Source organism: Bos javanicus, chromosome 17, assembly GCF_032452875.1.
Source record: "Bos javanicus breed banteng chromosome 17, ARS-OSU_banteng_1.0, whole genome shotgun sequence".
Taxonomy (NCBI): Eukaryota; Metazoa; Chordata; class Mammalia; order Artiodactyla; family Bovidae; genus Bos; species Bos javanicus.
In genome coordinates, this window is record NC_083884.1 from 12,920,666 (window position 1) to 12,941,896 (window position 21,231).

Consider the following 21,231-nt stretch of genomic DNA (forward strand, 5'->3'; position numbering starts at 1 on the left):
CTGTGTCCTCTGTCCTTGTTGTAGAGTCAGAGGCCCCAGCAAGGGAGCCGTTCTCGGAATCTCATACGTCAGAAATTGTGCTAAGGCTTTTAGGCTTCTCACACATTGTTTAGTGCAAATAGAGCAGTGATGGTAAGGCCAGTTGCAGTATACCTTCAAATACAGTTATCTTGTAACAAGCACGTACTTGGGGAAATCAAGATGGCAAGTCAGCAGCATAGAGGCGCTGCCACTGGAATCCAGACGTTTCTTTCCTCACTGTGCTGGATAAGGTTTACCTCATCTTAGAATTGTCCATAGAGTAATTTGGTATCTTGATAGACTTGGGAAAGTTGATCAAAGTCTGTATTTCTGCAAAACTGAATCCAGGTCATTTTCTGCCTTCCTTCAGAAGTGACGTTTTCTTCTACTCACTACTGTTGTTACTCCTGTTGCTGCTTCTACTATTATCATCCTGAGCCTTATTACTGATCAGATGGGTTTGCAGTAAGCCAGGCACTGTGCCAACAACTCGATGTAATTTCTCAGTTAACCCTCCCAATAGCCCAATTAATGTTAAACCTATTTTATAGACGAGGAAGCTGAGGCTTAGAAAGTTTCAGGGGCAAGGGATAGAGCAAACTGCCTAACGGCAAAGCTTGGCTCCTGAGCACTTAATGAGCTATTACCTAATTTTTTTTTTTTTCTCAGTTGAGCGAAGTGTCTTTTGACCTCCGTCTGCTTTACTGTTTATTTTCCTTGGCTTCAAACCATGGCATCCTTTTTAATGCATGCTAATTCAGCCACTAATCTGGTTAAATTTTTTGCGTCTTCAAAATACACCCACACCCGTCCCTTGGAGGGCAGCCTCCCCGGGGGTGGTCACCCTCACACGTAATCAGCTTGCCCCTCCAGCTCCCTCCCTGATGCCTCTCGCCACCCCAGGAGCATCCCCCTTCCAGGCTGCCAAGGCGTTAATGGACCCTTCCAATACTTCTGACGTCAGGTTGTGCCCAAGCCTGGCTCCTTTCTACTGAGCAACTGTATCCCCTCTACGCTTAAGAAAAATGCTGAGTCTTCACCAGCTCATAGACACATCCCATCATTTCCATTTACCTGCCTTCACTCATGTTCCATGAGTCTGGTCATTTGAACCATGGAGTTCCATGTATCCTTCTCCTGTTAGATAAAAGGGAGGGGGGAGGTTCTAGAAAGAATAATATTATTAAAACTAAAATAACTAGGAAATTCCCTGGTGGTCCAGCAGTTAGGAATCTGAGCTTCCACTGCAGGGGGCACAGGTTTGATCCCTGGTTGAGGAACAGAGATCCTCACAAAAAAAAGAAAAAAGAAGAAAACTAGTTTAATGCACCTCTGACCCCCAGTGGTTCTGTATCTTTGTAGAGAATCTCTAGCAATATTGAGCCTCTTTGCTGTAATACCTGCCCCTACCGTCCCTGCCCCAATTCTGCTCATTGTGCTGTCGCATCCGCCGAGTCTTAAGACCCAGGTTGATACTTGTATTATTGACTGTGTCTTAGTCTTGCCTCTTCGACTCTGAAACTCTGTTTCAGATTGCTGGGCAGGGTGGTGGGGGGTGGGCAGTGTTCAGGAAGAGATAATATTTCCTTTTTAATGTCTTTATCTTTGTACAGTATCATCCACAGAGCATTCTGTGGTAGATGATAACAAAGATATTTCATGAGTTATATCTATTCTGGAAGTCACGTTTTCAGAGGTTGTGTACAAAAAAGATCTTCACGACCCAGATAATCATGATGGTGTGATCACTGACCTAGAGCCAGACATCCTGGAATCTGAAGTCAAGTGGGCCTTAAGCAGCATCACTACGAACAAAGCTAATGGAGGTGATGGAATTCCAGTTGAGCTATTTCAAATCCTGAAAGATGATGCTGTGAAAGTGCTGCACTCAATATGCCAGCAAATTTGGAAAACTCAGCAGTGGCCACAGGTCTGGAAAAGGTCAGTTTTCATTCCAATCCCAAAGAAAGGCAATGCCAAAGAATGCTCAAACTACCGCACAATTGCACTAATTTCACACGCTAGTAAAGTAATGCTCAAAATTCTCCAAGCCAGGCTTCAGCAGTACATGAACCACGAACTTCCAGATGTTCAAGCTGGTTTTAGAAAAGGCAGAGGAACCAGAGATCAAATTGCCAACATCTGCTGGATCATCAAAAAAGCAAGAGAGTTCCAGAAAAACATCTATTTCTGCTTTATTGACTATGCCAAAGCCTTTGACTGTGTGTATCACAATAAACTGTGGAAAATTCTGAAAGAGATGGGCATACAGGCCACCTGACCTGCCTCTTGAGAAATTTGTATGCAGGTCAGGAAGCAACAGTTAGAATTGGACATGGAACAACAGACTGGTTCCAAATAGGAAAAGGAGTACGTCAAGGCTGTATATTGTCACCCTGCTTATTTAACTTATATGCAGAGTACATCATGAGAAATGCTGGGCTGGAAGAAGCACAAGCTGGAATCAAGATTGCTGGGAGAAGTATCAATAACCTCAGATATGCAGATAACACCACCCTTATGGCAGAAAGTAAAGAGGAACTAAAAAGCCTCTTGATGAAGGTGAAAGAGGAGAGTGAAAAAGTTGGCTTAAAACTCAGCATTCATAAAACGAAGATCATGGCATCTGGTCCCATCACTTCATGGGAAATAGATGGGGAAACAGTGGAAACAGTGTCAGACTTTATTTTTTTGGGCTCCCAAATCACTGTAGATGGTGACTGCAGCCATGAAATTAAAAGACGCCTACTCCTTAGAAGAAAAGTTATGACCAACCTAGATAGCGTATTCGGAGAAGGCGATGGCACCCCACTCCAGTACTCTTGCCTGGAAAAACCCATGGACGGAGGAGCCCGGTAGGCTGCAGTCCATGGGGTCGCTCAGAGTCGGACAGGACTGAGTGATTTCACTTTCACTTTTCACCTTCATGCATTGGAGAAGGAAATGGCAACCCACTCCAGTATTCTTGCCTGGAGAATCCCAGGGACAGGGGAGCCTGCTGGGCTGCTGTCTATGGGGTCGCACAGAGTCGGACATGACTGAAGCGACTTAGCAGCAGCAGCAGATAGCATATTGAAAAGCAGAGACATTACTTTGCCAACAAAGGTCCGTCTAGTCAAGGCTATGGTTTTTCCAGTGGTCATGTATGGATGTGAGAGTTGGACTGTGAAGAAGGCTGAGCGCCGAAGAATTGATGCTTTTGAACTGTGGTGTTGGAGAAGACTCTTGAGAGTCCCTTGGACTGCAAGGAGATCCAACCAGTCCATTCTGAAGGAGATCAGCCCTGGGATTTCTTTGGAAGAAATGATGCTAAAGCTGAAACTCCAAAACTTTGGCCACCTCATGCGAAGAGTTGACTCATTGGAAAAGACTCTGATGCTGGGAGGGATTGGGGGCAGGAGGAGAAGGGGACGACAGAGGATGAGATGGCTGGATGGCATCACTGACTCAATGGATATGAATCTGAGTGAATTCTGAGAGTTGGTGATGGACAGGGAGAACTGGTGTGCTGGGATTCATGGGGTCGCAAAGAGTTGGACACGACTGAGTGACTGAAGTGAACTGAACTGAACTGATGCTACTTCACTTTAAAAAAGATTTGCAAATTCACAACCAACTCTATAGTGCTGTCAAGAGGCTGGATGGAAAAGATGATCCATGGAAAGAAAGCAAAAGGGAGCCTCCAACAGTGTGAGCACCTTGGTGTTGACCAGGAACTCGGCTGGTAGGGCCACGTCTAGGAACCAGAGTCTTGCATAAAGTTAAGTAACAGCCTGTCTGCAATTTAGCAGCTCAACACAATAGCCATTCACTTAGCTCATGAGTTTGGGCGTCTTTGACCAGGGTGCTTCTTCCGGTCTCTCCTGGCCTGACTCATTGGTTGCAGGACCTTGCCAGGTTGCCACGGCATGGCTGGTCTCAGATGGCTCCAGCCAGGATGGCCTCTTTCTGTTCCCCAGGGTCTTCCATCCTTCAGTGGGTTTGCCCGAGCTTGCCCATGTGGCAGCTGGACTGGGTTCCAAAGGAGAGAGCAGCAGTGCTTCCGGTCTCAGGGGGCTGGACTCAGAACCAGCCCAGCATCACTTCCACCACCTTCCAGTGACCAAAGCCAACCACAACTGCAGCCCAGATTCAAAGGGCAGGAGAATCTCCACCTCTTAATGGCAGGAGCTGTGGAGTCACATGACAAAACAGGTGGGTTTTCCAGGAGAGGAATCACAATCTTCATTTGGCGGAGTTCTTCAGACTCTGGGTGGGTGTTCCATGAAGACAAAAAAAACCATTACAGAACCAGAGTGTCAGTATGGTCATTTAAAATGACAGGTGGGACCGTCAAGAGGAGATGTCATTTGGGGCAGGTGGGCACCGACTTCCCTGGAAAGTGTTGGAAATCTATTATCCAGTCATTAGTTTTTCTTTTTTCTGGTCTCAAGTCACCTCAAGCTGTTCCTACATACAAGTCACTTCACCACTGTTTGTACAACTTATTTTTTTTTGGATATGTTAATAGCATGAATTCACAATGCAGTTTTCTTTCCCATTTACTCCTGGCTTGAGGCCTGATTGGTTTTTCAGGACTGGCTCTTCCTGCTTTTGACAAGGGAGAGATCCACTCTGTTAAGTGATGACTGCAGATAGCCACGCTTGCTCATTGTGTGTGGCTTGGAATAGTTTGGTTCACAGAGAAGAGCCGTATTTATTTATTTTAAAGGTCTGTGGCATTGCTTATTGCTATTACCCTTGACCTTGCTCCAGAGACACTTTTGTTTCCCTTTGTTACTATGTCTGTAATCGCAGTAGCTTCACAGGGACTTGCGTGGCCCTGGTCTGGGGACATAGATCCTGAAGTATGACTTAGGATTAGCTCAGATGGGGATAAAAAATGTAATGAAATATAATGAGAAATATAAGATGGTTAAGACATTGCTAAACACTAAATATATAACGACTTAAGACCAATTAAGTGGTTTACCTTATGAGAGAACAAGATCTGAAAATATTTAGCTAATGTTTGAAACCTTCTATTTGAATATAATATGCTTCACTGTTACTAGCTATGATTTAATGAAATCTTGGCTTTCCTTATGACTTCAGCAGGCAATTTATTTTCTTCTCACACCAAGTGCATCAAGTAGTCAAAAGAAAAAAAAATCCCAGATACCCAAACAGATCATACGTTCTTACATATGGTTACAAGGGAACTTGGGTCACTCCAACAGCCCTGATTTGTAATCTGGAGAGTTGAGCTCTGATTCTATCATGAATGAGCTGTATGACTTTAAAAAGGTCGTATCATTCTCTGAGACTGTATTTTCTTATTGTAAAACAATGGATTGAAAAACAGCAATGATTTTCATTTTGTGTGTTTGTTTTTAAACAAATCCATTTTTATCAAGCAAAATCTTAAAGTACAGACTCAATATATAAAGCACAAAAATACATAATTTATGTATTTAAAATTTAATTTTATCTTTTATGTTCTCATTTATTATATTTATTTCTTCTAAAAGTCCAGCAATTAGAAAAAAGTTGCTAAGTGATAAGCCCTGAACATGAAATTAGTGTTATGATGAGTGTTATGAGCAGTATTAGCATCTAGTATGTTTCTGTAAATTTATTTTGCTGATTGCAGCTTCAAGAAATATCATTTACACAAGGGCATTGTGACAAATGAGATAATGTTTTTAACAATTCGCCTTGTAATCTCATGATCCCTTTAATTAAATTTGTTCAGCTGCTTGAACAGAGAGTACGATAATAAAAAGTTTTTGCTTCTAAGTTGACACATTTAGCAACTGCCCTTATTCCTTATCATAATAAAGGGCAGACACAAAACATCCTAAACTTTCAATAGGCACTAAAGCCATCTGTAATTCTATATTAACTACTTGGTTATTACTCAGTTGCTTTGCCGACGGTGCTAGTGGTAAAAAATTTGCCTGCCAGTGCTGGAGACTCAAGGAATGTGGGTTTGATCCCTGGGTTGGGAAGAGTCCCTGAAGAAGGAAATGGTTACCTGCTCCAGTATTCTTGCCTGGGAAATCCCATGGACAGAGGAGCCTGGTGGGCTACAGTCCGTGGGGTCGCAAAGAGTTAAACACAGTTGCGCACACATGAGCATGCATTGCTCTGTGACTGATATTTGAAAGTTTATTTTATCTCTCTAGTCTCATTTTTCATCTACACAGTGGGAACAGTGGTAGTACTACTTCAAGGGGTTGTTGAGAGGATCAGATAAATTAATCCAAATACTCCCTGGCCCATACTAAGTGCTTTGTAAATGAAAGCACCAAGTATGTCTATATATGTCTACATGTTTCTGTCTGTCAGCCATGATCAGAAGCTTCATCACAGTAGACACACTTGAAACTTTTCTTACATCTGGGTTAAGGCAGTGTTCCTCCGCCAGAGGCGTGCTCAGGGGGTAGTTGCAATGTCTAGAGAAATGGTTTTCCTGACTGGGAAATGCTGTTGGCATATAATGGGTAGAGGCTAGGGATGCTCCTGGACCCCCTTCTGTTTATAGGATAATTTCCCCAAAGCCTGGTAGGCTGCAGTCCATGGGGTTGCAAAGAATCGGTCACGACTGAATGACTTCACTTTCACTTTCCCCAAAGCAAATTATCCAGCCCAGAATGTCAGTGTTGCTGAGGTTGAGAAAGCCTGATTTAAGGCATGCATGTAGACCCTATTGATGCCATAATTGTACATTTTACATGCATAGGCCTGAATTTTTGGCAAGATTAGTGCATGTGCTCAGTCACTTTATTCGTATCTGACTCTTTTGTGATCCCATGGACTGTCCCCTGCCAGGCTTCTCTGTTCATGAGATTTCCCAGGTAAGGAATACTGGAGTGGGTTGCCATGCCTTCCTCCAGGGGATCTTCCTGACCCAGGGCTCAAACCCTCGTTTCCTGTGTCTCCTGCATTGCAGGTGGATTCTTTACCACTGAGCCATTGGGGAAGCCACATATAACCAAAATGCTGCCACTCCTATGAGGCAGGAAGAACAAGTGATACACTAGACTGAATTAACTTGTTAATGTAAGTTAACCTATCAGTGGTCTCCAGTGAGATAACATCTTATATATAACAGAGCTAAGGATCCACATTTTAAAATGAACTTTTAAATTAAGTTAAATAATTTTAAAAGCTTCGCTTTGAAACCGATATTTGTTGGAACCCCTGAAGCTTGACCTAGGGTTCCTTGGGATATTTTTTGAAAACCACCAATCTGCGGTCCCTTCCTGGTCCAAGAGTCTTTGGCTCTGCTTTAGGGGGAGGTAGTAAATAAAATTCTCAATGGCCTAACTTTTTCATGGAGCAGCTCAGTAGTCACAAAATTGCCAGACTCTGAACTGAAAGAGAGCTCTGCCTTATTAAACTCAAGGAAAGTGTCGTTTTCCTTCACCAGAGGGAATGGACAAGGCGAAACAGAAGCAGTCATGTTGCAGACTCTTCTTCCGCCCTCTTAGATCTTTAGAAAATTCTTCCCTACCAGAAAATGTCCCTTTCCTTCAGGTTACATCCCACCCTTTCCTCATTTCTCACTAACGATGCTTAGTTCACGCCAGATCACTTCTGTCCAACGCCCACGGTGCAACTGCTTGGCTCAGTATCCTTAAAGGCACTTGGACTGTGTCGGAGAGAAAGGAGAGAGCTTGGGTGTGTTTTCAGCAAGAAGCCCTGAAGTCTAGTGTCTGATGTGAAGGAGTCAGTCCCTTAACCTCCTGGGGCCTTGGTTCCTTCACCTCTAAGATGAAGACGGTAATAGTACTTGTCTCCTGTGGTTGATGGAAGGATCAATTCCTGTATAACAATTCAAATGCTAGTTGTGTGCATCATTGAAACAAATAGTGGTCTTTTTAAAAAAAATATTGTTATTTGGCTATGCTGGGTCTTAGTCGTGGCACATGGGATCTTTAGTTGTGACATACGATCTCTTAGTTGTGACATGTGGGATTTCGTTCCCTAAGCAGGGATCGAACCCAGGCCCCCTGCATTGGGAGCATAGAGTCTTAGCCACTGTACCACCAGGGAAGTCTCCAAATAACAGTCTTTAAGGAAGTTATGTAGCATTGTCCTGGGGTCAGAGATGGGAGGGGCTTGGACAGAATCTCAGTGTGTATTGATGACACTGATGACACCTTGCTAGAACGATGGTTCCTTTTACAACTCATTAATGCTGGCCTATTAGAAACTTGGAATCATTTTATCCCAGTGGCTTCTCCATTCCTTTCCCATATTAGCATTTATCTTGAATCCTTTCTAAATCCTGATTTAGAAAAAAACTGATTTATTTCCTTTCAGTGGCAACCCAGCTCCATTGAGTGCATTGACTTAACAGATACACATAATTTTTAGTCATAATTTTCTCAGGTCACAAAATGCTTGAACAGTGAGAGACGGGGGTCTCTTGGTTAGTTGGGCTGCCTTGCTGCATTAAGTAGAGTGTCTGGAAGCTTTAAGATACATAAACAGAAGTCAAGGCAGTTGCTGGGAAAGTTCTTTATGAATTGAGTTCCATATGTGCACAGATCTTCTTAGTGGTAAGAGTGGAGCAAAGACTAGGCAGTGAGTCATAGATTACTGCTTTTCTCTAGCAATTTCCCCAAAGAGAAAGAAAACATCTTTAGTTCCACCTTTCTCTGTAAAAGATAATAGGTTTTTTTTAAAAGTATGATAGTAAAAAAAATGATGGCAATTATTGTCATATTAATTTTAAAATATAAGACTTTATATACTATTCTCAGTGCAAATATTTCTGATAATTGAAAGAAAGCAGTGTAGCCTTCATATTGCTATTTTTAAATCATCTTTTTAGACCTAAATGTTTGGGAAATTTAAACTTGGACGAATGAGGGTTTCCCACATATTTTTTGATACGTCATTAGCTACATTTACATCTCCCTAGCACATTGTTCATTTTATGCCATTCTTGACATTGTCAGAATGAAAACCAGGTATGAAGTACCTTGCAAATTTATAAAATAGCAACAAAAACAGCAACATACAGCTTGTGTATTTTTTTTCAGTGTCACTGCAATTCTGTTAGATTTGGGTTGTGCTAACAATGCCAAATATCTTTTTTTGCCCCTTAAATCTTACATAGCATGTATTCTGACTAATGCTCCCAAAAGCTACCTTATACCTTCAGAGAACATTAGCTCAATGGTTGTCGTCTCCAATAGTTGGGATTTGCTTCTAGGGCTCCAGCAGTTTCTTATTTCTTTCCTAGCCTCACCTTAATATTTTTTAAAGTTTCAAAAATAAAATATGCAGATCTAAAGCATTTTAAAAAATACATAACCAGTCACTTTGTATTGTTCCTTCCCAGAGAACTGAAGTTACAGACTTAATAGACAGCATCCATTTAATTACTCTGTGTCCACTAAATTAGGATACCCTTGGAAAAGGTTTTATGAAGGATTCTGGAAGAAAGGCTTAGGTGAGAGAAACTTTAGGAGATGGCTGATAAAAAGTCCTCCAGAAGTAGTTGAAAGGGGAGAAATGTGCTAAACAAACAGGATTCTCTTAGGAGTTACCTTCTGTAGAGGTCCAAAGTACATGCTTGGACATTGCTCTAGGCACGGCTTTGTTTTCTTGGGTTCAGTTTCCAAAGGCATTGTCCCCACTGGACTAGATTTTCAGTGCTTTTCTGGAGATTGTTCTGGGTTCCTCCTTTAGTAATACCAAAGTCCAAGTGATCAGTCAGAAACGCCTTAATAAGAGTTGTAGTGTAGTAGCAGAGCTTTTACCTTTATCTGGGAAGTTTTATCCCGGATCTGATGATACCTTGGGAAAGCACTTCCGATTGCCTTTGGTAAAATATTTTGGGGTTCATAGTTCTTGTTTACCATGAGTTGTAATGAATGGAGTGCCAACAGGTATCACTGATTTGTGACCAACATATTTTATTCATTCAACAAATATATGTTGAGTACCTACTGTGTGTTGTTCCAGGCCCTGTTCTACACCCTCAAGGTATGTCAGCATTTAAAAAAAAAGGTCGTTGCCTGTGATGATGGGAAGTAGACAGGATGCAGTGAGCATCCGCTCTCCCTCCTAGCTCATTTTTGAAAGGTTTAACATACTCCCTGGGCTCTCCAGATGGCTCAGTGGATAAAGAACCCACCTGCAGTGCAGGAAATGCAGGAGATGCAACTTCCATCCTTGGGTCAGGAACGTCTCCTGGAGGAAGGCATGGCAGCCCACTCCAGTATACTTGGCTGGAGAATCTCATGAACAGAGGAAATTGGCAGACTGCGGTCCGTGGGGTCACAAAGAGTCAGACACGGCTGAAGCGACTGAGCTTGAATGTACTCCCCAGACCTCAGGAAGGATGCCCATGACAGACACACCTCTCTTCATAACGCACCGACTCATGAGCTTCCTATTTGTTAAGTAAACAGGGCTTTTCTGTTTCTTGACCCAAAAGGATTTTTACAGTGTCATTCACTTTATAACTACCTGTTAAACTCTACATATCAGTTTTATGCACATTTTTAATGACATTTTATTTCACAATAAAACGAATTTTTTGAGGGAGAAAGTGAAAAAATAAAAAGAAAGAAAACCCCATAAAGGTCATCGCCTTCATGAAAACCTATCTTTGAACTGGAGAAGTAGACCATAAATTGTTAACATAGTAAACGAGAAAATGATGTAGTATGGGTTCGTGTGTTGGGGCTGTCTTGGTGGCTCACACAACAGAAATGTATCTCTCATCATTCTGGAGGTGTGAGATGAAGGTGCGGGCAGGTTTGGTTTCTCCTGCGGCCTCTCTCCTTGGCTTCAGGATGACTGCCTTCTTGCTGCGTCCCTCATGGTCTTTATTCTGTGTATGCACATCCTTTGTGTCTCTTTCATTCTCAGGACACCAACCATATTGGATCAGGGTCACACTCGACCCTAATGGCCTCATTTAACCAGTTACCTCCCCGTCTCCAAATACAGTCACACTGGGAGTTAGGCCTTCCGTATATGTATCTGGGGAGGTGGGCAGACAAAATCCAGTCCACAATGAAGTGTTTTCCGGTGATAAACATTTTGGAGTAAAAAGGAAAGTTAAAGTTGGGTAAGAGAGATCGGGGGTACTGTGGGGTGGGGGTTGCAGTCTTGATTAGGATGGTCAGGGCCTTCACTGAGAGGGTGGTATTTTAGCAAAGACGTGAAGGTCAAGTTACATTCAAGTGTTGGTGTAACACAGAGACCAGAGATGGAGGGATGGTGTGATGGTGGGAAGGGATACAAAGTGGACAATCCATGGGCTTGGGTTTTAGTCCTAGCTCTTTATCTGTCTGGACTTCCCGGATGGCACAATGGTAAAGAACTTGCCTGCCAATGCAGGACACATAAGAGATGTGGGTTCTATCCCTGGGCAGGGAAGATCCCCTGGAGAAGGAAATGGCAACCGACTGCAGTATTCTTGCCTGGAAAATCCCATGGATGAAGAAGCCTGGCGGGCTACAGTCCATGGGGTCACAAAGAGTCGGACACAACTGGGCAGCACACTCACTTCATCTTTCAGGTAGTCAAACTTCCAAAGGTCACTAGCCTGCTGGGGTCCAGTTTCCAAATAGGCGTCTGTGTGAACTTCTGATTCCAGAATAAATATTCTTAGTGGGGCATGAGACAGAAAGAAAGAACTTTGTGCTTACGTATTGGCTGGAGGCAGGTGGTGGGCAGGGGGTGATAGGTGTTTGCTTTGGGGATTTATCCTTTTATTTTTTTTTCTTTGTTAAGCAGGTATCGGCTTAAGGCTCATTCTAGTAAGCGTTTCTAAAATTTCTGTATTGGGATGAGATCTTCTTTCTCAAAATACCAGTATACCTAATATAACCAACCTAAAGTTTTCCTACTCTGACCCTTTAAAGGGAAGTGAGATGCCTGTGAAAGTGGCAAGTGGTTCACGAGGCTGCTTGTCTTCCTTCTTGGTTTTTCCCAAGGAAGACCAGGAAGTAGGATGTAGCGCAGTGGGGAAGACTTGCTGTGGTATAGCCAAGCCACAGAATCCATCCCATAATAGGCCAGTCAGCTTTGTTCTGACCACACACACCACACCAGCCAACCATGCTAGAAATGGAAAAGGACTTCAGTGGAAAAACTGGTGAAATCTGACTACAATCTGGATCTTAGATCATAGCAATGGGAATTGCTTCGCTCTGACAAATGCCCCATGGTTACATAAGATGTTAACTTTAGGAAACTCTGGGTGAAGGATGTGTGGGAACTTTTTGTATCATCTTTGCAGCTTTTCTGCAAAACTAAAATTACATTTAGAAAATAATATTTTTTTTTCCTTTAAAAATGCCCATTATGGGCTAGGAGATAATTTGGACTACAAGATATAGGCCAGCAAGACAGCACCAAATACATGCCCCACTCTTTGTGGGGCTGTAGCGGTCAGCTTATATGATAAGGCAAAAGAAGTGACTTACCAGCAGCAGCAGCAGCAGCAGCATCACATCTCTGTGCTGAGCTTTTCTCTTTGACAGATTCTCCATCCTCACCTGACCACTGCTGTCCAGGTTTTTGCTTGGATTATTGCCATGAACTCATGTTTAGGGGCTCCCCTGGTGGCTCAGACCAAAGAGAATCTGCCTGCAATGTGGGAGACCCAGGTTCAATCCCTGGGTCTGGAAGACCCCCTGGAAAAGGAAATGACAACCCACTCTGGTGTTCTTGCCTGGAGAGTTACGTGGACAGAGGAGCCTGGCGGGCTACAGTCCATGGGGTCACAAAGAGTCAGACACGAATGAGCGACTAACATGTTTATATTCAATGTTTTATGGCAGAGCAACTGTTTGAATGCATTATTCTATAACAGGATTAGGTAGGGAGAGTGCTAAGAGGTCAGAGAGGCAGTGACATATGCTGGAAAGAAGACATTGAGGGAAACCAAAGAGAAAATGCCCAGACACTTTGTAGAGGCAGCACTTCTTGAAATATGATAAGTTCCAAAGATTCAGAAGCCCACACTCTCCTAAGTCCTGCTCTCATGGAGTGTCTTGTATTTTGTGCCGAGGCCTCAGCCTATTTTGATGGGGTTGTGGTCCCTCCGGTGTTAGCTCGGTGTGTTCATGCATTCCAAACTTCATTCAGTTGGGAGTAGCTAAGAGCAGGAGTGGTCTCTCGTATATGTATATGTATGTAATCCCTTTCTTCTTTTGACAGCTGCAAATCAGAAGGAGCCCATGAATCTCAATTTTAAAATAAAAGAGGAGCCTAAGGAAGAGGAGACCCTAAGCGTCACATTGCCTCGGTCCAGCTATGTGTTCAGCCCCGAGTCTGAAGTGTCAGCCGTGAGCATCTCTGAGGACACGCTTAAGCCCCAGGAAGCAAAGGGCAACGTGCTAAGACGGGATATGTCAGTTAAAGCAGCATCGGAACTTCTCATGAAACTATCAGGTACTTGATTTCTTCTAAAATATTCACATACTGATACCATCACTTGCAAGCCAACTGGGCTACCCATGGGTTACATTAGCCTGTTGGCAGCAATATCACATTATTAAGGTAAAGTCAGGAATGACTGGCTTACTTGTCTTAAATTCATGTGTTTCGTGTATAAATTTGTTTGTGGATGTTAGCCGTGTACCTGTCTTATTAAATACGCTCCTCTTTTCCTGATTATGACTGCAAATTGTTGGGAAACACTGCTGCTTTTCTAAGATGATGTAGGTCATAATTTTAAATGGGTTCTAATGACATGCAAAGCACTTCTGTTAATTGATCAAAATATCTTTCCTTCCTAATAGAGGACCTTGCACTGTTTGGTGTTTTTGTACTGTTTTCTTTACGAACCATTAAAAATATTTTTCTGAACTTAATAAACCATTAAGACGGCACTTGAAGTGATTAGCAATAGAGTAGCAATGAGATTTTATAAATAGAAATTTCTCATAATGGAATATTATAGTAATTAATCTAAGTTCTTGAGACAAATAATATTTTTGTTAGTATCTAAACGTCATTTCAGCTTATCCAATTTTGGCAGATTGGTTTAGAATTTGAAATTCATGTATTTTGGATTTCTTTTCCCACCCAGTCTCCTATCTGTCCATGAGCTTCAGAACAGATAAAAATTTAGTGTGCTTTGAAAAATTTAGTGTGTTTGGAAGTACATGCTTCCCAGGTGTTACTAGTGGTAAAGAATCCCCCTGTAGGTTCTTTAATGCAGAAGATGTAAGAGATGCAAGTTTAATTCCTGGGTCAGGAAGATCCTCTGGAGGAGGGCATGGCAACCCATTCCAGTATTCTGTCTGGAGAATCCCATAGACAGGGGAGTCTGGCGGGCTACAGTCCCTAGGGTTGCAAAGAGTCAGACACGACTGAAGGGCTTAGCACACGTACAGAGCAAGAAACACATGTGTAGTATAATATTCAAAGGTATGACTTTAAAAATAGGGAAAGAAAAGTTATGTTAATAATAATACTTACCAAATCACAGCCCATCCTTAGTTCATTGCTGCTTAAAGATAATTTTTAGAAAGTCAGAATGCTGGTATGGATCCTACTTGGAGGATGGTAAATTCAGTTTGTAATTTACAATGCTTGGAGGATGAAAGCAAGAAATGTATTAGTGAGACCCCTACCTAGTGTCATTTCACCAGCAGTTGTGTGTTTCTGGTTGACCGGTAGGTTGGAAAGTAAGAAATTAATAATTATTTACTTAAAATTATTGCATCAGAACAGTTGAAATTCCTGTATTTGCCAGTGGTGGGATTAAGAATTCTTTCCTTTGATGTGAATTTAAAACACACTGGAACTTCCAGGGGGCATGATTTGTTGCAGATAAAGCATAATACAATGATTACATCCTTACCATCACCCCATTTTTCTAAACTGATGGTGCAGTTTCTCCTATGTAAATGGGAGGTCTTGCAAGGTTGTGCTAATTGCTAAAAGCTGCTAGTTTAAAAGAAAACTTGTTCAGGCCAACATGCTTTCATAATTTGAACCCTCCCTCCTATGTCAAAAGGTCTTGGTGACATCCAGTAATCTATTGGCTTTCCAGTCAAATCAAGGAGGTCACACAGCTCTCTCCTCCTTCTCTCATAACATGGACTGGCATATTATGACTTTAACTCTCTTCCAACAGTGACTCCTGTCCCCTCCTAATGGTAAGATTCTAGCGTGTAATATTTCTGTTTCAGAGTTTGCTGCATAGCCAGCATTGCGAGCTGAGAAAGCTGGGGTGGCCCCAAAAGATAATATGCAAACACAAGATCGAAGGAAAGATGTGCTCTAAGGAAACAGTTTTATCCTAATTCTTTTGGATGATGCGATTTGAGACAATGAAGTATGAAATCATTTCCTGGGTAGTAATGAGATCCCCAAAATAGAATACGGCTAGGTGGCCATGCACATTTAATGATATTTGTGGTCAGTAATGGCTCTTCTGAATGCTTATGTTGAGTGTTAGTGAATACACATGCTGTGGAGCTCCACGATAGTTGAATCGGAAATTCCCTGGCGGTCCAGTGGGTAGGACTCCTTGCTTTCATCGCCGAGTACAGGGGTTTGATCCCCAGCCTGGGAGCTAAGATCCCGCAAGCCGTAGCGTGCAACCAAACTTTAAAAAAAAAAGAAAACAAAAAAGACAATAGTTGATTGGATGACCTGTTCATATTTCCAAAGGCATCTCCTCTGCTTCGTGCTGTGGAAATGAAAACTTGTTTGAAGACTAAGATAAGCATGTTTTGCCCTGAAAAAATTTCCCAAGCATTCTGTGCGCTTTGATTTAGGTTAAAGAAATACGTTCCACAGTCCCTACCTTCTAGATACTTGTGGTCTAGTCAGAAGTAATCCAGGGCAGTGGAATGCATTCAATCAGTGCTTTGCACTTGGAACTTCGTACTTGTACAGTCTAGCAGATTGTGGCCAGGAAACTGTGAAGAAGTCTCCAAGTCATTCCTAAAAATAGGAGTGTGACTTGAAAATAACAAGTGTCTTTTCATTCCTAAGCCACAAAGGTAAAGAGACCTCACCTTTTATTAGGTTTAAAGTGGGCATTAGTGTTTCTAATCACGGACAGATTGGTGCTTTTGGGAGAAGGAAGATGTTAGGAAGAAAACCTCCTAGGCTGTGTTTCCTCAAGTTATAATTTTAGCAATTCTGTGTTTATGCCCTGAAAGGCATCTGAGGAGAGGACCTGTCTGGGTCCTCAGGCCCCCCTTTTTCCGTGGTATTTCCTCCTGTCCCTGTATAGACAGGAGTAGCGTCTATGCTCCTCATCTGATATCCCTACAGGTATTCCTATGTGTGGGAGTCCCTGCGTTGCTAATTTTCTTTTATAGTCTTCTGTTCCCCAGGGGAAAATCCATATGGTGCAGAAGAGTTGGATGAGAAAAGTATGTCCCATGTATCACCGTACATTTTTTTCCTTCTTTAAGTTTTGACCCAAGGAATACCTAAAATGTGGAATAAGAGAATTTTTCTTCTCTGTTACTTATTTCTTTGACTTTCAAAGCTATGATCTGCCATAGCTTAGGTCCTTTCAATCTTTTCCATGAATTAACAAGAGGAAACTAGTCAACAATGTCAGCTGCCTCATTTCCAGTTTTAAATTAATTTATGTTAAGTCCTTCGTGATGGATGTTGGGCTCATGGCCAGGTCAGATATCATGTGAAACTTCCCTAGGTGGAGAAACCTCTGTAGTTATATTGTTTTCCAAATTGACATTTCTGTTTCATGAGGAAAACACAGATGTGTTAGTGACCAGGCAAAATTTTTCATTCACTGTGTGTTTAGGAAAATCTGAGTTTTCTTCCTTCCTTGTGGCTAAAGTCCTATTTCCAGTTGTTAGTTGGGCAGTCAAGTTCCTGGCAGCTGGGCCAAGTAACTTGATTACCATAAAGAAAGCAACCCACTCTAAGAAAACCACTGGGTGTCTGGGACTACCTGTTGTTATGTGACACGAGGCAGCCAAGATAATCAGACTTTTCTGCTAAGCATATAGTTGCCAAAGATAATTCCCAGAAGTCCTGATTTAAAAAGACCCAAATCCTGAAATCAAATTCAGAGGCTACATAACATCAGACAGACTAAGAGAATCAAGTCACTGTTAACCTCTGGTTTTGCAGCGTCTAGTGACTTTGAAAACTTAAAGAGCAGATGTGTTATCCCAGGTATGATGTAGTGCCCTAAGTGACACAAAGTTTTATCTACTCTCTTTTGCGCTTTAAGAGAAGTAGCTGTAATGTAAATCAACCATACCTTAATAAATTAAAAAAAAGAGAAGTAGCTAGACTCAAAGAAACAAAGAAATGCCCTCTTCTCCCTGGTCATGCATATGTACAATATACCACATGTATGGTTGAACCAAGAAGTAGGCAGATAAGAATGCTGTTTAAAAATATGAATCCCATAAAAATAAGTGGCTGGAAAGCTGGAGGTATTCAGAAACATTAATGAAAAATTAGATATTTAAATTAATCTAACATGGAAGGAAAGTTATGACCAACCTAGACAGCATATTAAAAAGCAGAGACATTACTTTGCCAACAAAGGTCCGTCTAGTCAAGGCTATGGTTTTTCCTGTGGTCATGTACGGATGTGAGAGTTGGACTGTGAAGAAGGCTGAGCGCCGAAGAATTGATGCTTTTGAACTGTGGTGTTGGAGAAGACTCCTGAGAGTCCCTTGGACTGCACGGAGATCCAGCCAGTCCATCCTAAAGGAAACCAGTACTGAGTGTTCTTTGGAAGGACTGATGCTAAGGCTGAAACTCCAGTACTTTGGCCACCTCATGCAAAGAGTTGACTCATTGGAAAAGACTCTGATGCTGGGAGGGATTGGGGGCAGGAGGAGAAGGGGACGACAGAGGATGAGATGGCTGGATGGCATCACCGACTCGATGCACATGAGTTTGAGTCAACTCCGGGAGTTGGTGATAGACAGGGAGGCCTGGCATGCCGTGATTCATGGGGTTGCAAAGAGTTGGACATGACTGAGCGAATGAACTGAACTGAACATGGTAAATGAAACCTCCCATTAGATCTTAATTCAAAACATGTATATTGGGTTTCTTTTTCCCATGCTCAAAGAAGGAAGCCACATGGATTCATATTCATTTCCGATTTATATTCATTTATCCCTACCTAGTCTTGGAGGGAAATATAAATTATAATTGCCTCTTGTAGAGGAATCCAGGCAGGTCCTGGATTTGAAATACATAGTGATGTAGAGCTCAGGGAATCATCTATGTAAGAAAGGGCTTCAGTGCAGAGATATTGAGAAGCAGGTAAACTTGGGTAGGATGAAGTTTTAAGGTGAATTCAATCTCTAAGGTGAGCTGAAACGGAGAGGAAAGGTACTCAAAGACTGACTTTGTTAACAGTTTTAATTAGGGCCCCTTTGGTTTTAAGTAACAAATCTTCTTCAGCCAGTTTAGACAAGAAAGGGAATTTAATAGGAGGTGCACATTTTGCGGGACGGGTCGAGGGGGTGCTTCCCCAGTGGCTCAGTGGTAAGGAATCTGCCTGCAATGCAGGAGCTGCAGGAGACGCAGGTTTGGTCCCTGGGTTAGGAAGACCCTCTGGAGTGGGACATGGCAACCCACTCCAGTATTCTTTGCTGGAGAATCCCATGGACAGAGGAACCAGGAGGGCTACGGTCCATAGGGTCGCAGAGTTGGACACGACGGAAGTGACTTAGCATGCACGCATACACATTTGGGGTTGACTCATGGAGTGAACCCAAGGGCAGGGGGACAGCAGGGTGTCAGGCCTCCACTGAAGCCAGGGGTTGGGGGAGGGACCTGTATGGAGCCCAGGAGGTCCTTGCTCATCCCTGCTTCTGTGCTCGTAAATGGGTTTTTTCTGATACCCAGCCCATGTGGTAGAACATGGCAATTGCCAACAACTTCTGAGTATACCTCTTGTTCAAAAGAGCAGCTGGACAGAAATGTCTTAGTCCCAATTACAAATTCCAGCTGATTGTGTCCGCTCCGGTGAGGGCCCACTAGAGGAAACTCCTGTTATATCTGGGGAGAAAGACATGTTGAACAGACCTGGCTACAGTCGTGTAGGATGGCTGGGAGGAGAAGAATCCCTAGAATCACACCTCGGATGGGCAAGAGTGAGGGTGGTGTGAGACCAGGAAGAGAAGCAATATGAACGAGCCCCCAAAAGTGAATGGTCACCGCTGTTATTTAAATATTGGATGTAAGTGTGTTTGGCCTTTGGGTGGTGTTTGCCTTTCCTTTCTGGTGGAGTTTTGCAGAAAACTGCCCAGCCAGGAGCTGACCTAGCCAGTAGCAACTCTGTGTATGCTGAGGCCGTGCTCCTCAAAGTGTGGTCCCCAGAGGAGCAGAGGCAGTATGAGTTGGAGAAGATAGAATTCTCCAGGCAAGAATACTGGAGTCTCCAGGGGAATCTTCCCTATCCAGGGATCGAACCCAGGTCTCCTGGATTGCAGATGGATTCTTTACTGTCTGAGACACCAGGGAAGCTCCTTAGAAAGTTAATAGAAATGCAAATTCTAGAGTTCTTCTATGGACCCAGTTGAAATGCTGAGCTTTTTTATAAGTAATTCTGAAAGCTTTGTTTTGAGAAGCTCTGTGCCAAGGAAATGGTTAATTAGAGATGTAAGTTTTGTTCATCCGAAAAGAGTGCCTCAGCTTGGAACTGACAGAGAAGAAAGCTCTCTTTTTTGTTTGTTTTGTTTTTTAATTGGAGGAAAATTGTTTTACAATATTGCGTTTATTTCAGCCATAATTATACATATATTGCCTCCTTTTTGAGCCTCCCTCCCCTCCCCCCATCCCACCCTTATCTTAAATGCACATTTTACTTTTAAAAAACAATCATCTCTCTTCAGTGGAGATTCTTTTTAATTTATTAGGAAAAAAATGGTGACCGGGAATGTTTTTTAGAAGGGCATGTGTCCCTAATAAATCAAGGATGGCATTGCTGGTGAGCCTCAGATAATACTGTTTGTTTCCATGTTCTTTGCTGTGAAATTTCATGATTATTTCTGGGCAACGTGTACATTCTTTTAAGGGGGAGAATCTCCCCACCCTCACCCCCAACAAATGAAAGATTATGTCCGAGACTCTAAAGAATTCATTGAGATAAAGTAGAGATTTTAGCTAAGTAAGTTCTCAGGGAAAAACTATTCACTGTTCTATTTAGTATTTCTCCCTTGGAAAATTGTAGTCTATCAAACTTTATAAGCTATGACTTCTGCATGACTTCAGGAATAATCTATAGGGATGGAAAATAGGTATTTTCGGTTTATATTAATGTCATCTCACATTGCCTTCCTTCAAACTTACAAGTTATTTCACTGAATGGTGGAAAGAACCCAGAAGCCTGGTTTTCCCTAGTTCCCATGATTCTCCCTGCTTACACACCATGGAAAGGAACTCACTCCTAGACTGAACACGTTGGACATGCTAGCAAACTATAAAAGAGCTAAAGAGTAATTTAGAAGCGTCAGTAAAAAAAAAAAAAAAAAGTATTAATGCTGTCTGTTTAGCACATTGTCAAATACGTGATGCTGAGGAATTTGAAAGCATGAAAATGTCAAAATGGCCTAGTCTAATCAGTCTGAAATTGAAAAAAATGCTTTTTTTTCCACTTCAACTTTTTTTAAGCACCTGGAGAAACCTATTGAACCTGGTACCCCACTTTTCTAATAATGCATGTATTTTGTTTATTTTATTTTATTTGGCTGCATTGGATCTTAGTTGCAGGATGCGGGATCTTTCATTGCAGCGCACAGACTCTCTAGTTCTGGCATGCTGGCTTAGTTGCTCTGTGGCATGTAGGATCTTAGTTCCTTGACCAGGGATGGAATATGTGTCTTCTGCATTGCAAAGCAGATTGTTAACCACTGGCCCACCAGGGAAGTCCCATAATCATGTATATATTTTAGATTGCTACGTTTGCCTGCCTGCTAAGTCTGCTAAGTCACTTCAGTCGTGTCTGACTCTGTGTGACCCCATAGACGGCAGCCCACCAGGCTCCGCCGTCCCCGGGATTCTCCAGGCAAGAACACTGGAGTGGGTTGCCATTTCCTTCTCCAATGCATGAAAGTGAAAAGTGAAAGTGAAGTCGCTCAGTCGTGTCCGACCCTCAGCAACCCCATGGACTGCAGCCCACCAGGCTCCTCCGTCCGTGGGATTTTCCAGGCAGGAGTACTGGAGTGGGGTGCCATTGCCTTCTCCGGATTGCTACGTTTAGGGGACTTCTAAACTGCTTTT

General features: G+C 42.5%; 1 protein-coding gene across 7 annotated transcripts in view; it reads left to right on the plus strand.

Moving 5' to 3' along the window:
- ZNF827 (zinc finger protein 827) overlaps positions 1-21,231 on the plus strand; it is a 190,811-nt gene that overhangs the window by 61,035 nt on the left and 108,545 nt on the right. For all 7 annotated transcript variants that reach the window (XM_061384066.1, XM_061384072.1, XM_061384068.1 and 4 more), the window contains exon 5: positions 13,198-13,431. In XM_061384066.1, coding sequence (XP_061240050.1) covers positions 13,198-13,431 — 234 coding nt within the window. The remainder of the gene's footprint in view (positions 1-13,197; positions 13,432-21,231) is intronic.